The sequence below is a fragment of the Lynx rufus genome, unplaced genomic scaffold, assembly GCF_022079265.1.
Source record: "Lynx rufus isolate CCGP_SWC_20201006 ecotype Redwood Valley unplaced genomic scaffold, mLynRuf1.p SCAF_16, whole genome shotgun sequence".
NCBI classification, from domain to species: Eukaryota; Metazoa; Chordata; class Mammalia; order Carnivora; family Felidae; genus Lynx; species Lynx rufus.
The window spans coordinates 14,782,071-14,797,785 of record NW_025814830.1 but is presented as its reverse complement, the minus strand read 5'-3'; the positions used below and the strand labels follow the sequence as shown (position 1 = coordinate 14,797,785).

Here is a 15,715-nt window from a genome sequence, read left to right as displayed (position 1 = left end):
ATCACAGAGATACCCCTCCTGGGGGAAGCCCTGCGGTGTAAGTTCAGCAGACTCTTTTCTGGGGGAGTGCTCAGGTGGTGGGGATGGAAGCGTAAGAGAGGAGGCAAGGATCCTGGCCAAGAGGAGACAGATGAGGGCAGCAGGGCCTGAGAAGCCTCCGGAATCATGGCCATAGAGCAGAGCCACAAGAGGAGTTCTGAAGCTCCAGGACCCTGGACATCCACTCTGAGCATTAGACCCAACTTGTAGTGTGTTAAGTACAAGGGGGCAGCCGAATCCACAGTTGGGTGGTCGGCACTAGGGGAAACTGAGGTGCAGGAGGTGACGGGGTTCACCACTCGCACCTTGACCCTTGTTCTTTCTCTCCATCCAGGTGCTTGGGACAGGGGCTGTTTCTCACTCATGATTTTCTGTGGCCCCACCAAAGAGGCCCTGGAGAGGGGAGGTATTTCCATTTTATAGGTGGGAATCAGAGGCCCAGAGAAGGACTAACACGTGCACAGCCACACGGTGAGCTGAGCCGTCTCTGGCAGTGGGTGCACAGATGCAGCAGGTCCTGACGCCCGGGAGCCTGTAATCTTTGGCAGATACTTTACCTCTCCGAGCCCCAGTCTCCTCGCTTGTAAGACTGGGATGATTACTCCCGTCTCTTGAGGTCACTGGGAGGCTGAAATTTGGTAGATAATGCATGTGAGGTGTAGGTCCTAGTCCACGGAAGTGCTCAGACATGCCACCTGTGCTAATGGTCATCACCCTTCCCCCCACCTCTGGGATTCAGGGGAGGAAGGACATCTGACTGCATTCAAATCTAGCCACGGTTGGAAGGCACACTGGTGGTCCCCCTGCTGCAACACCCCTCCACCCCCCCCCCAAGCCCAGCCCAAGGAGCAAGCACTCTCCATGAATTGCAAGGTTTTTATTGCTGGAATCCTCTAGTCAGACACCTGGACATGGCAGGCTGCTGAGACTACTTAGTGATCACTTCAGTGGCTTCCTTAGGGCTCCTGGCAGTGATGGCTCCATTAACACCCAGGACTTGTGTATATTTTGTCCTGCAAAGAGAAAGTCAGGAGACCTGGTGAGACCTTGAGGGGTACGCGAGACATCAAGCTCTACTGGGCACGCACTGGACACTTTGTGGGGAGGAGCCTGCAGGCTTGTTTGGAGGGTGGCTTCTGGATCTGAGCAGGCCAAGGTGGTTCTTCCCAATCTACTGCACAACAAGAGAATCCCAGGGTGTGCCTAGAAGCTTCCTCCAATGAAACAGAGTGAAGAAGAGGGGTGACTATGATGGGATGGAGGGCAGTCTCGGATAGAAGTGGTAGACTTGGATAGAAAGAGGCTGGCAAGAAGGTCCTGGCAGGGCTCCAGATGCACCTGTGGGCATCTGGGAGACTCCAGGAATGAGCTGGTCCAGCCTGCTTCCTCCTTCTGTCCTTTGGACACTTGTTGCTGAAGCAGTACCTTGTTCCTACTTTTGGGACAGCAGAGAGAAGATTCACTGGAATTCTCCACTCAGGGCATCCCAGGCCTGGGCAGGGCAGGAGGAGAACTTTTTGGAAGCTGCCTCTCCTCTCCTCTCCTCTCCTCTCCTCTCCTCTCCTCTCCTCTCCTCTCCTCTCCCCTCCCCTCCCCTCCCCTCCCCTCCCCTCCTCTTCCATCATCCTCTCTCTTGGTATGTGAGGCACAGAATGGCAGGGCAGGAGGAGGGCTTTTGGAAGCTGCCTCATCTCACCTCCCCTCGCCCCTCCCTGCCCCGCCCCTCTTCTCCCCTCCCCTCCTCCTCTCTCTCAGTATTTGAGGCACAGAATGGCCCTCTGAGACCCAGGGAATGAAGACAGATGAGGGTTTTTTTTGGGGGGGGGGTGGAATATGGAACTTGAGGAGTTAAGAGAAAAGGAACTGATGTTTGGAGATAGGAAGCACCTAGTGCAAACAGTTTGAAGATCCAGTCTCACGTGCTGGAGAGGCTGGAGTCAGGAAGGCCAGAGCTGAGGGCCTGACACTGAGGCCAAGTGATGCCAGGGACACAGAAGGGCCTGCAGACTCTCAAGCTGGTGGCCAAGCAGCGTTGAGCAGCCTGGGCCAGCCCCAAAGCTTGAGGGGTAGGCTGAATCTTCCCCACATGATCCCCTCTACTTCCCCAGCCATGGCGTCTTTCTCCTCCCAGATTCCCAGGGAAGGGCCATGGTGGAGAAGAAACATGAGCAACCCCCCTCCTGCACTGCCCTGAGCAGACCCCCCAGACAGGCGTCAGAGGCACAGACACAGAGCTAGACCCACCAGCACGCTGAGAGCATTCTCCTTATCCTCTTCTGTCATTTTTGCATCAACGCAGTTCTTCAGTTTTCTGGCATTTGCCAATACTACAGGTGGTGCATTGTATTGTGCCACTTGCTCAACATATTCGTCGGGGGTTCCCGTCAGGAATAGGTCAACATCCCTCTTCACGGCTGAGCAAATTTCACAATCTGGAACACAAAGACAAGCTGACCCTCCCTTTTGAAAGACCTTCATCAGGACACATTCTTCCCGTCCCCTTCCTGCCATGCTCAGAAGTGCCCTGGGAAGGTGTTAGAACCCCTGGAGAATCTGTGTCCCCAGACACTCATGTCCCAGACACCTACTTCCACCCGAGATCAAGAGCAAGGCAGCCCAGAGAAGCACGAGAACACGAGCCCCCTTCATGATGCAGTGGCAGGTGCTCCCTCCCCAGCCTGGAACCCTTTTATACCTGCTGTGGCCGCAACAGTAGGGCAGGGTGGGAGGGCTGCGTCTAACATCCTTTTCCAGGAGGCACCGCCAGGCCTCTCTGGGCTGCAACTCAGAATTGCCTGGGGGCTGTGGAGGGAGGAGATGTATGTGTGGGCAGGATCCTAAGTCCCCGAGTCAACAGATGACACTACCTTGGCTGCCCTTCCCCGTCTTGAGGGCTCTGTCCAAGTGTCAGCTGACACCAGTAATTTCAGAACTGAAATCTTCTAGGTTGACTGGGGAAAGGGGCAAGAGAGTCTCCCAAATCAGGCCTCCCGAATGATGGCCAATGTCAGCCTGTCATTACATGTGACCTTGAAGATGGTCTGGTCTCAACTTACGGATTTTTCAGGAAACCCAGTGCTTAGCTAGTGGCCTCACAGCTAGCAAGTACCAAAAGAAGGCCGGTCTCTGGTGGCTCCTGCCCTGCCTTCATCATAATCTGTGTCCTTGACCTGCTCAGTGGCCTCCCTTGAGCCAGTCTCCTGAATCTGATTCTGGAGCCCTGAACCCTCCCCTACATACTGGTGCCCAGGTTCTAGTCGTCTCTTGACCGAGTCCTGTCACCTGGTCACTTTAATAGCACCTCAGGCAGACACAGAAATATCATTTCCCCCCAACTGGCTTCTTCCTTTGAGTTTCTCTATATTGTTCATAGTATTCACACCATTATCTCTCTGGAGATACAATCCGAGGAAAAGCCAGACTGCTTCTGTGGCCTGGGACCGTCGTGTGCTCTGCGTAACCAGCACCCCACCAAAGACCTGCTGCTTTTCTGCATCTACTCCTGCCATTCTCTCCTCCCTCACGGGTCTCCTTTCTGCTTCTTGACCACGCCAGGGCCTTTGCACGAGCTGTTGCCACTGCCCAGGATGCTCTTCCTAACAAGTATATGATTCATGGCATAATTGCTCAGGGCTCCTCAAACGCCGCCTTATCAGAGAGACTTTCCCACATGCTTGATCCCTTATGTCAGGGCCCCCCACCTCCCCCAGCAGCACATGCTGTTCTCTCCCACTTCGTCTCCCTCCATAGCACTCCTCGTCATTTGTTGATCGTCTTCCCCTCCCCCTTAGACGCATAATGAGCTCCAGGAGAGCGAGGGCTCTGCCGTGTGTGCTGCTGCATCCCCAGGATGAGGAGAGGAGCCAAAACGTAGCAGGGACTTCACGAATGTTTGTTAGATGGAAGAAAGGAATATCTCATTTCTGTGGAGTTGATAACCGAGAACATTTGTACTTAACGCTTGCTTGCTGGAGGTACCTGCTGGGCCTTTTCTCTGAGTCTCTGTGACAGAAGGAGGTTTGCTGGAGCTGAAGGTAAGACAAAAGTTTTCTGGTTCCAGTCAGAACTCTATGCCAAACAGGATTCACATCCGGTAACTGCTCTTGGCTAAGAGGAATCGAGTCCTGAGCTCCAGCTGTCAGTTAGCCACCATGGAGCCACTCCAGTCATGAGGCCCCAAGGTCATACCTATGATGGTCACCTCATGACGAGCTCAGGTCACTGCAGATGTCCCTCAGAGGTTCCTGGGCACCTATCCGCCTGGGAACACAAGCTTCATGTGCCCCAGACTGGCCATGCTTGCTCTTTCTTTACTGGGACAGAATTTCAGGGTGGTCAGGGCGCTTGGGCAAGGATCACACGTCTGCTGTCCTTCACTAGGCCCTTCCTTCAAGTTCTCCCCAGCTTTGTGAGATGGTGAAGCCAGATTTTGGAGTGCTGGAGCAACACAGTCAGGATGCTGATGTCCGTGCAGACCCACTGGGTGCCACAAGTCCGTCTGAGATATCTCTTCATGTGGGGACATTCGCCGAGGTCAGGGGAACTTGCTGGCTGAAGTCTTGCCAGTATGTGCAATCCTTTCCTAATGCAAGTGTTTGGTTTGTTTTTTTTTTTTTTAATGCATTTTTATTTGGGGATAGTTCTAGACTTACAGAAAAGTTGCAAAGATTTGTCAAAACTGACATTGGCATATTACTACTAACTAAATTCCAGACTTTATTCGAATTTTACCAGTTTGTTCATTAATATCCTCTTTGTGTTCTAGAATCCAGTCCACATCCTACACACACTGCATTAATTGTCATGTTTTCCCAGTCTCTTCTGGTCCGTGATAGTTTCTTAGTCTTTCCTTGTTTGTCATGGCCTTGATAGTCTTGAGGACCAGGTATTACAGAATGTCCACTAAGCTGACTTTGTCTGCTGTTTTTCTCATAGTTTAAGAGTCTGAACTTTAGGTATGGGGTTTAGGGAGACACCAAAGAGGTGAAGTGTCGTATTGTCACATGGTAATATGTATCATCCCTGGTTACGTTAGCCTTGATCATTTGATTAATGTTGGCTTTGCCAGGTTTCTGCATGGTTTCCCCCTTCTCCTACCTACTCTTTGGAAATGAATTATTAAGTCTAACCCACTCACAAGGAGGGCAGGCAATAAGCTCCACCTCCTTAAGGGAGAGTACCTATGTGTATTATCTAGAATGCTTTTGTAAAGAATATCTGTCTCTTATCTCCTTATTTATTTATTTAAACATTTATATCAGTATGGACTCACACATTTAATTGTATACTTTGGGTTATCAACCAATACAATGTTATTTCTTTTGTTTGCTCAAATTGTTTCAGATTTGGCCACTGGGAGTTTCCTTCAATAATTTTCATGGACTATCTCGTCATGTTTGTGCCAATAAACTACTTTCCTAGATTAGAAGGTTGAGTTTAGCTCTTGAGAGCACTTAAGCACCTTTGGTTGACCTGGCACCTTGGTATGTGGAGCTCCAACTCACAATGGACATAAGAGACAAACGGTACAACCCCACAACTATTCACTAATGTTTCTGGATGGGCTAGTAAGTCCAACCTCCTCTTGGGATTAAGTTTACTGATGGAGGAGGGTGAGACAGGGCCAAAGCTGGAGCTACTGGGAGTCAAGAAGGTGCCCAGGCATTTGCTTCCTTAAGGGTGAGAGGGAAGCAGGTGACATGATCCTAATTTAGAGCGTTACCAGCCCTTGAGGAGGCCTACATGCCCAAGCGTCCTGAGACTCCCCTAGTAGGGAGTGATTTGTAGCCCAAGGATGGTGTCCACCCATTCTCAGGGCTTGATCCACAGACTGCAGCAGTTAAGGTGTTCAAGAGGCTTGAGGTGGGTCTAGCACCCCATACTTATCTCCAGGACTTAAACTTGGGCACAAGTAAGGTTTTTGGATGATTTTTTGTCTACCTGTAGTGGTGTAGACCTGTCCTTGACCCCTCCTGTGATTTTTATCTCTTTGTCTTGGGAGAGTATCGCATTTGGGAACCTGGATAGTTTGAGGGAAGGAGTAGCAGGAAACAGGGGTGACAGTTGGAGCTGGGACAACAGAGCAGTTGGCTCAGCATGGAATCACTTAGACACATCACCTCCAGTTGGTCTTTGGCAAAGAAAAAACTACATCCTCTCCAAGAGCTTTGTCCTCAAGAGTAGGAAGGGCTTCCCACTCTTAACAGCCCAAGGGTTGAGGGAGCCACATGTGCCAGGTCCCTGCCCACAGGCCTTTGGAGCTTCTGGGGGGGGGGTGTGGGCTGGGCTTAGGGTGCTAGTAGTTTATAAAGCAGCAGAAATCCTGTCCTGAGCAGAGCATTCTAGCAGCTGACACGATGAGGGGGGCACTGCTTGTGCTGGCATTGCTGGTGACCCAAGAGCTGGGCGTCAAGATGGGTGAGAGCAGATGGAGGGACAGATGACCTTCCTGATCCTTGCCCTGCTCTATCTCACTCCTTCACCTCCCATGGTGATCTCCAAACAGGTTCTAGCCACAAAGTTAGGTGGCAGCTGGGAGATCATTGTCCAGGAGTCCTGCAGAACCCCCCTGATGTTTTTAGTCGTTGAACGGAGGGAGAGGTTTGGAGATGGAGGGGTCATTAGTTGTGCACACAATAGGGGATAGTTAGTTGGGGGTAGTGGTGCTTATTTGAAAGGCAGAAACAGGCAGGCTGGGATGCCCGGAGGCACCGGTCAGGGGTCTCTCCGGCTGCTCTCTTCTGCTGAGAGTGCCTCATAGAAAATGTTCCGTCTGTCTGGGATGTAAGCAGTCCTGGGAGTGGGCAGGTCTCTGCGGAAGGTGAGTCAGAAGACCCTGGATATATGTGAGTTGCTTTCAAGTGGTGGGCCGACAGGAACCTCCTACTCTGCTGATTCTTTTGTTAAGGTGTTTTCTGTTTGTGTCTTCAGCGGAAACTTGCCCCATTTTTTATGACGTCTTTACTGCGGTGGCCAGTGGAAGTGAATTACTGTTGGACTCCTCCCTCACAAAAGTCAATGCTACTGAACCAGAGAGAACAGCCATGAAAAAAATCCAGGATTGCTACGTGGAGAACGGACTCGTATCCACGGGCTTGGATGCACTAGTCATGGTAATTTCCTGTCCTTCCCGGCCTCCCCAACCTTCACGTTGCGCGTGCGGCAGATTGTAATATTCCACATACAGACCATGCAGTCAGGGGCTACATGGCAGGTAAGAGCTATAAAGAATCAAGCACATAAACCTTTGCTCCGCTCTACAGCACATAGAATACGCAACCTCACGCCATGTGCACACCCAGCCTGTTCTTCTACCACACGTGTCCCTTGTGTGCGAATTACCTTACGCACAGTTGGAAAATAGGGGACTAATATCGGTGTGACACAGAAAGCGTGTTGACTCATAGGATTTTTTTCTTTCTAGGTTAGGGGTGTCAGAATTGCAGGAGTAGGATTTTAGCCTTCCACAGGAAAGAGAAAGTTCTTCATTCAGCTCCTGCACATGTAGGAGCCTTGTCAGTTCTAGTTGAGGAATATTGAAACTAAGGCACCTGCCCTCAGACTCTCTTCCCAGGAAGGGACTCCCTGGCTTTGGGAAGCTTCTGGTTTTTGGCTTCTGTTTTACTTCCCCTTGTGCCCACCTTGATGGCTGCTATTCCTTTGGTTCAGAGTCTCACTTCCATCTGTATCATTTCAGGGTCTAAAGTCAGATTTTCCACTCTGTTGTTCTGGTGCCTGAGGCCCTCGAGGCAGCTCCTAGCTACGTGCAGCTGCACCCCAGCGCTAGTCAGTGTATTTCTGGTGAACTATCTTTTTCTGTTATTTTTCTTGTTGCACAGTTAGGTAGATTTTGGTTAGTCTGTCTCTTACCTCTACTTGCCGTTAAGTGCTGATTCTGTAAAATGAGAGCTTTGTGAAGAAGGAGAATTTCTTGCATGACTACGGGCACCCAGGGCACATGGGATTGTTTACAACACACACATACAGATTCCATACATCCAGTACACCTGACAGATGAGTCTCAGGTGAGGGAGACATCGCATGGACCCAGACTCAGCTACCTTGCCCCTCACCCATGCCCAGCCCCCATCACGCCCTCCAGAATCTTCTCCTCTTCTTGCCTCCCTCACTGGTTGTTCAGACTCCCTCCTGACACATGTGCGTGGGTGATGGGGGAGCCGTCTCCATCCTGGTCTGACTGATCGCGGCCCTCTCTCCAGAAATCGGTCTGTGGGCTAGAGGTTCTTGCTAGGGACGGAGCGGAATCACTGGGGATGAGGCATGAGGTGATCCTGGGGGAATGGATAGCGCTGCCATGCGCTCAGGTCTTCTGTCCCTCCTCGTCTTACTCTCTCCCAGATAACCATCAGCTCCAGCAAAGATTGCATCGTTGAAGCAGTTCAGAACACAGTAGAAGATCTCAAGCTGAACACTTTGGGGAGATGAATCTTTGCCGCTGATGCCCCTTCTGAGCCCCATCCTCCTGCCCTGTTCTTTACACCTAAAGCTGGAATCCAGACACCTGTCCTCACCTAATTCACTCATAATCAGGCAGACTAGAATAAAAAAACTGCATCTTAGCACCCCCGGGTGCCCCGTGTCTGTGTTCTGTGCGGGAAGCGTGGGAGGCCTGGCAGGAGATCCTGGGACATGGCAAAGAGAGGTGACATGTGCTCATTGAGAGCATGGGGACTGGAGGCAGGCTGAATCAGGAGCATATGTGAGCGGTTTCCTCTTCCTCGGGCTATTCTCTCATCTGCAAAATGGGGATTATGTGTGAGGATTAAATTAAATCACATACATGTAACCCCAGGATTCATCACCATGGAAGGATAAAAATGTTGTCCATGTAGCATATTTCCAACTCTGGCATTTGTCACAGCAGCAGAGCCTCTAGTCCCTTAAATGTCATCCTGGCAGGGGCGCCTGGGTGGCTCAGTCGGTTAGGTGACCGACTTCAGCTCAGGTCATGATCTCAAGGTTTGTGAGTTCGAGCGGGGCATCAGGCCCTGTGCTGACAGCTCAGGGCCTGAATCCTGCTTTGGAGTCTGTGTCTCCCTCTCTCTGCCCCTCCCCCACTTGCACGTGTGCAAGCGCTCACCCTCTCTCTTAAAAATAAACGTTAAAAAAAAATGTCACCCTGGCAATTTAAAGGTGACTCAGGTGATGACCTGAGTGGGTTTATCACAAATCCTCTCTGTGTCTCAGTGGTATTTGCCATTTTCTGCTTCGTTTTAAAAAAATTTCTTAATGTTTATTTTTGAGAGAAAGAGAGAGAGAGAGTGCACACAAGTGGGAAGGGGCAGAGAGAGAGAGAGAGAGAGAGAATCCAAAGCAGGCTCCAGGTTTTGAGCTGTCAGTGCAGAGCCTGACATGGGTCTCAGACCCACAAACTGTGAGATCATGACCTGAGCCGAAGTTGGACACTTTAACCGACTGAGCCACCCAGGCACCCCACCATTTTCTGCTTCTTTGGTAGATGTCTTCTGAGGAGGCCAACCTTTCTGCAGGAACTCTCAGTTCCACTGCTGTTCTTGGGTTCTGCCAGCGGAACCATGACTATGCAGTCTTGGCTCAGGAGGAAGGGAGAAAAGAAGTGGATGGAAGAAACTAACCCAGAGGGAATGGCTGTCATGGGGGAGATCTGGCTCTTCTCTGGCCTAGTGGTTGAACTTAAGCATTTTAATTCACCTGTTTACTCATTTTACATCTGGGTTTCACACCTACGAAGTCTGCTAGACCTAACATTAACTGTTCAGGTCAGACTAAAGGTCTACAATTTTATTGAGAAGTACAAAATAAAATTTGAATTGATAAGGGGCTAAATCATATCCCATACATGTAGGGGATAAATTGACACTATAGAAATGTCAACTATTCCCAAAGCCATCTAAATTAATCTTTGTTCTAATGAAGATTGATTTAAAGTTCCTCCAAAAGAATAAATTCTTGAATTGATATCAAGCAAGACAATTTAGAAAAATAAGAACCACGAGCAAGATCTTTCTCACTAGGTATCACAATATAGGTATAAGACTAACAATGTAGTTTCAGTAGAGAAATGGATGGTCATTGTGATAGAAGAGAAAACACATAAATAGACTCAAAGAAAGTTTAAGATATAATAGTGACAGCTTATTGAGTCATGGAGAAAGAATGGATTTTTTTTTTAAGTGGCATTGAACAAAATGACCAAAATATTTAAGAAATTAAGATGGATCTGCCAAGCCTTTCCCTGTGGATTAATGACTTAATTGCCAAAGTTCCAATAGTTAATTATCCATTTGTCATGAGTGATCTCTGTCTCTCTCTTTTGACTTCCGTGATATCATAGTCTGTTGGTTTTTCTCTATCTTATTGGGGCATCTTTCTCAGCTTTTTTTCTGGTTACTTGTGTCTTATACAAGCGATCATTGTCTTTGCATCTCTTTTCTATACAGACTTGCTTTCTTCCAAATTTAAATCTCCAAACCCCGTACTAAAACACTTAAAGGCACAAAATTGGCTCTCACTAAATATTTGTTGAATTAATTAATATTGAAAAAACCCTAAATTCCTCCTCAGGCCCAAATATACAGAGGACTTAAATAAACAAAAGATTGAATGGGAATTTTGAACAGCATAAATATGTCATTTCCCTCCAAAAATAACAGTTTATTTATTTTTTATAAACTGGATTTTTGAACAGGATTTTTTTGAAGAAAAAAGTACTTTATTTAAAAAATTTTTTTTGAAAGAGAGAGAGTGAGCAGGGGAGAGGCAGAGGGAGAGGGAGAGAGAATCTTAAGCAGGTTTCATGTCCAGCGCAGAGCCTGACATGGGACTCAATCCCACGAATCTTGAGATCATGACCTGAGCTGCAATCAAGAGTTGGCCACTTAACCAACTGAGCCACCAGGCGCCCCTGAACAAAAATTTTAAAACAAAATCAGGGGCAGCAAGGCCTATGAAGTACTAAAATTTATTTATTTATTTATATTTGAGAGAGAGAGTGCACATGAGCAGGGGAGAGGGTCAGAGGGAGAGAAAGAATCCCAAGCAGCCTCCATGCCCAGCACGGATCCCGACTCGGGGCTCGACCCTGGGATCATGACCTGAACTGAAACCAAGAGTTGGATGCTCAACTGACTGAGCCACCTAGGTGCCCCTATGAAATATTAAAACATAAACACAGGCAGATAAATGGACTGCGAAAAGAAGGCCAGACATAGATGTAAATAATCCTGGGTTTTATGATAAAGGTAACTTGCAAGTAAGTGAAGAAATTAGGATTATTTCATAAATGGAATGGTGCTGGATCAATTGATTGAACATTTGGGGAAATCAAACTATTGGATACCTCACTTACAGTTTTCTTCAAAATAAACTCCAGATAAGTTAAAGTCTTACATATTAAAAGATGTTTTAAGTTTATTTATTTTGAGAGAGACAGAGACAGTGCAAGTGGAGGAGGGGCAAAGAGAGAGGAAGACAGAGAATCCCAAGCAGGCTCCGAACTGTCAGCATGGAGCCCAACATGGGGCTTGACCTCATGAAACCATGAGACCATGACCTAAGCCAAAACCAAGAGTCAGACACTCAACTGACTGAGCCATCCAGGTGCTCCAAGGCTTATATATTTTATTTTATTTTATTTATTTTATTTTTTTTTCAACGTTTATTTATTTTTGGGACAGAGAGAGACAGAGCACGAACGGGGGAGGGGCAGAGAGAGAGGGAGACACAGAATCGGAAACAGGCTCCAGGCTCAGAGCCATCAGCCCAGAGCCCGACGCGGGGCTCGAACTCACAGACCGCGAGATCGTGACCTGGCTGAAGTCGGACGCTTAACCAACTGCGCCACCCAGGCGCCCCAAGGCTTATATATTTTAAAGAGTGAGACAGAAAAATCCCATAAAAGTCTTGGAAAAAATTGTAGAATATTTTTATAACCTTAAAGAAGACCTTCCCAAAGATATGTGTGTGTGTGTGTATATAATATAATCATAACATATATTACTATATATACATACAGAGAGTATAATACTTTTAAAAAATTGTTTTAGAAAGACAAAGTGTGAGTAGGGGAGGGGGACAGAGGGAGAGAGAGAGAATCTTAAGCAGGATCCACACTCAGTGGGGAGCCCAGTGCAGGGCTCGATCCCATGAACCTAGGATCATGACCTGAGCCAAAATCAAGAGTCAGATGCTCAACCGACTGAGTCACCCAGGCACCCCTGAGAGTATAATACTTTTACGAAACTTTTTTTTCACATTGAAATTCTATTTGGAATAAAATTCCCTCTTTAAAACAAAAGAATAGAATAACAATCTAGATTGGGATTGATAACACATGTAGAAATAAAATGTATGACACATTGCACAACTGCCAGGGGAGAAGAATGGATGCTTACTGTTCTTATGGTATTTTTTATACCATATGTGAAGAGATATAATATTACTTGAATGTTGATTGTGATAAGTTAAAGATGCATACTATAAAATGAAACAAACCACTTTAAAATCACTAAAAAATAAGTGAATATATAACAAAATATTGAATTGTAAAAATAGTTCAAGGGATGCTTGGGTGGCTCAGTCAGTTAAGCATCTGACTCTTGATCTCAGCTCAGGTCATGATCTCACCATTCATGAGCTTGAGCCCTGCATCAGGCTCTGCGCTGATGATGTGGAGCCTGCTTGGGATTCTTTCTCTCCCTCTCTCTCTCTCTCTGCCCATCCCCCACTTGAGCTGTCTCTGTCTTTCTCAAAATAACTAACTAAATAAAATAATTCAAAATTAGGCAGAAAAAGGACACATGGGACAAATGGGAAATAGATAGCAATGCTGTAGATATAAATCCAATATATCAGTAATCACTTTAAATATAAATGGTTTAACAATTCTTTTTCAGAGATGGAAATTGTTAGAGTGAATACAAAAGACTCCAATATATGCTGCCTATAGGAAACCCACTTTAAATGTAAAGACAAAATATATACGCTAAAAACAAAAAACAAATGTCATTTGCATCTTCTCTCTTTTTATTCTGATCAATGTGGCTAGATGTTTATGAATTTTTTGAAAAGCCAGATATAGGGGCGCCTGGGTGGCGCAGTCGGTTAAGCGTCCGACTTCAGCCAGGTCACGATCTCGCGGTCCGTGAGTTCGAGCCCCGCGTCGGGCTCTGGGCTGATGGCTCAGAGCCTGAAGCCTGTTTCCGATTCTGTGTCTCCCTCTCTCTCTGCCCCTCCCCCGTTCATGCTCTGTCTCTCTCTGTCCCAAAAATAAATAAACGTTAAAAAAAAAAAAAAGCCAGATATAGGGTCTCATAAATTTGTCTACTATTTTACAGTTATATATTTGAGTGGCTTTTACTCTAGTCTGTTGTTTTTCTTCTTCTGCTTACTTTGGATTTTGTCTGCTCTTCCTTTTCTAGTTTCTTGAGAGAGTCATTGATTTGAGATCTTTATTTTCTAACATTGGCATTTAGTGCTATAAATTTGCTAGCAGTATCCTACAATTCTTAATGAGTGTTCTTTGATTTTCATTCAGAACAAAGTACGTTCTAATTTCTCATTTCCTTTTTGACTTGTGGATTGTTTAGGAGTATATGATTTAATTTCCCAATATTTGAACACTTGCCAAATATCTTTTGATTACTGATTTCTAATTTAAATTGATCGAGAGAAGATACAAATGACCAAATTAGACTGCTTTATAGATTTTTGTCTCATAGTGCTCCAGAGATGTCTTCCATAGACCATAATTTCTCATGAGAATTCAGCTGTCGTTCTTATGACAGTACTCCTGTATATGTAATGTGTCATTTTCCTCTGGAAGCTTTTATGATTTCCTTCTCTCCACTCCCCAATTTAGTGAGATATAATTGACACATAACATTGTGTAAGTTTATCTCTGTGTGTGTGTGTGTGTGTGTGTGTGTGTGTGTATGATTAGCAATGTCAAGCACATTTTTGTGTGCCTATTGGCCATCTGTATGTTTTCTTTGGAAGAATGTCTATTCACTTTCTCTGCTTTTTTTTTTAAAAAAAGGGTTTTTAAAATATTGAGTTGTAGGAGTTATTTATATATTTGAGATACTAACCCCTTACCAGATAGATGGTTGACAAATATTTTCTTCAATTCCATAAGTTGCCTTTTCATTTTGTTAATTTGTTTTGCTATGCAGAAGATTTTTATTTTAACTACCAAATTAACCAGTTAATTAATTAAACTTCCATCCTTGTCTTTATTCATACATATTTCATGTAGTCACAATCTGGGCAGAAACTATTTTCATCCTGCCTTTTTTTTTTTCATCTGTTACATAAACCTGTTTCATGTTTCTCTATGCCTTTATTGTTTTCCTTTGAAATGTCTGTGTACTTTTTTTTTCTTTCAAATTTTTATTCAAATTCTAGTTAGTTAACACACAATGCAATATTGGTTTCAGGAGTAGAATCACTTACATACAACACTCACTGCTCATCATAACAGGTGCCCTCCTTAATACCCATCATCTATCAAGCCCACCCCCACCCACCTCCCTCCATCAACCCTGTTTGTTCTCTACTGTTAAGAGTCTCTTGGGGTTTCTCTCCCTCTTTTCTCTTCCTCCCCTCCCGTATGTTCATCTGTTTTGTTTCTTAAATTCCACATATGAGTGAAATCATATGGTATTTGTCTTTCTCTGACTAATTTCCCTTAGCTTAATATACTCTAGCTCCATCCATGTCGTTGCAAATGGCAAAATTTCATTCTTTTTGGTTGCTGGGTAATGTTCCACTGTACATATATACTATATCTTTTTGATCCATTCATCAGTCAATGGACATTTGGGCATTCTCCATAGTCTGACTATTGTTGATAATGCTGCTATAAACATCAGGATGCATTTATTTTGGTATCCTTTGAGTAAATACTTGTTAGTGCAATTGCTGGGTCATGGGGTAGTTCTATTTTTAACTTTTTGAGGAACCTCCATACTGTTCTCCAGAGTGGCTGTACCAGTTTGCATTCCCACCAGCAGTGCAAGTGGGTCCCCCTTTCTCCACATCCTTGCCAACACCTTCTGTTTCTTCTGTTGTTAATTTTAGCCATTCTGACAGGTGTGAGGTGGTATCTCTTCATGGTTTTGATTTGTATTTCCTCGATGATGAGGGATGTTGAACATCTTTTCATGTGTCTGTCAGTGATCTGGAAGTCTTGTTTGGAAAGTAGTGACTTCATAAAGAGGTCCTGGAGTGCCCTACAGTGCAGTGTCCCGTTCAGAACCTGGCACTTCAGGAGAAGTGTTGCTTCCACCCTGCTGTGGTTTGGAGTCACTTTTCCTTGCAGGACAGTCATCTGCGTGACTCTCTGCCTGTTGTGGGCTCTGCTTGTTCATCCTCCCTGTTTGTGGGCTCCCTGGCATGAATGTCTGTTTTTCACCTTTCTCAGTGCTACTGGTTCCCTCTCCACGACAGACAGCTTTGCTCCCAACCACGTCTTCACCCTTCCTACCTTCTCTGATGTGGCCTCTTTGCTATCTTTAGTTGTGGAGTTTGTTCAGCGAGTCTTCAGATTGTCCTCTGGGTTATTTACACTATTGTGTCATCTAGTTGTGTCTATGGGATGAGGTGCACGTAGGTTCCTCCTGCTCCACCATCTTCCCAGCCCCATATGTTCTTATTTCTTGTGGAATAGCCATTAGTT

General features: G+C 46.0%; 2 protein-coding genes across 3 annotated transcripts; one reads left to right on the top strand and one right to left on the bottom strand.

Annotated features, from left to right (window-relative positions):
• Positions 1–901: 901 nt before the first annotated feature.
• LOC124511202 (major allergen I polypeptide chain 1) lies at positions 902–2,803 on the bottom strand. 2 transcript variants are annotated; one of them, XM_047078208.1, is made up of 3 exons: positions 2,735–2,803; positions 2,284–2,471; positions 902–1,052 (listed from the first exon to the last, which is right to left on the bottom strand). In XM_047078208.1, the coding sequence occupies exons 1-3, from the start codon at positions 2,781–2,783 to the stop codon at positions 1,023–1,025; spliced, it is 267 nt and encodes an 88-aa protein (XP_046934164.1). In that variant the 5' UTR covers positions 2,784–2,803; the 3' UTR covers positions 902–1,022. The 2 variants fall into 2 exon arrangements, with proteins under 2 accessions (XP_046934164.1, XP_046934163.1); XM_047078207.1 differs by lacking the exon at positions 2,735–2,803 and adding an exon at positions 2,628–2,689.
• Positions 2,804–6,394: 3,591 nt separating this feature from the next.
• Positions 6,395–8,618, top strand: LOC124511611 (major allergen I polypeptide chain 2). Its single transcript, XM_047079013.1, has 3 exons — positions 6,395–6,456; positions 6,970–7,151; positions 8,398–8,618. Exons 1-3 carry the CDS (start codon positions 6,396–6,398, stop codon positions 8,482–8,484), a joined length of 330 nt encoding a protein of 109 aa, XP_046934969.1. The 5' UTR covers position 6,395; the 3' UTR covers positions 8,485–8,618.
• Positions 8,619–15,715: the final 7,097 nt, after the last annotated feature.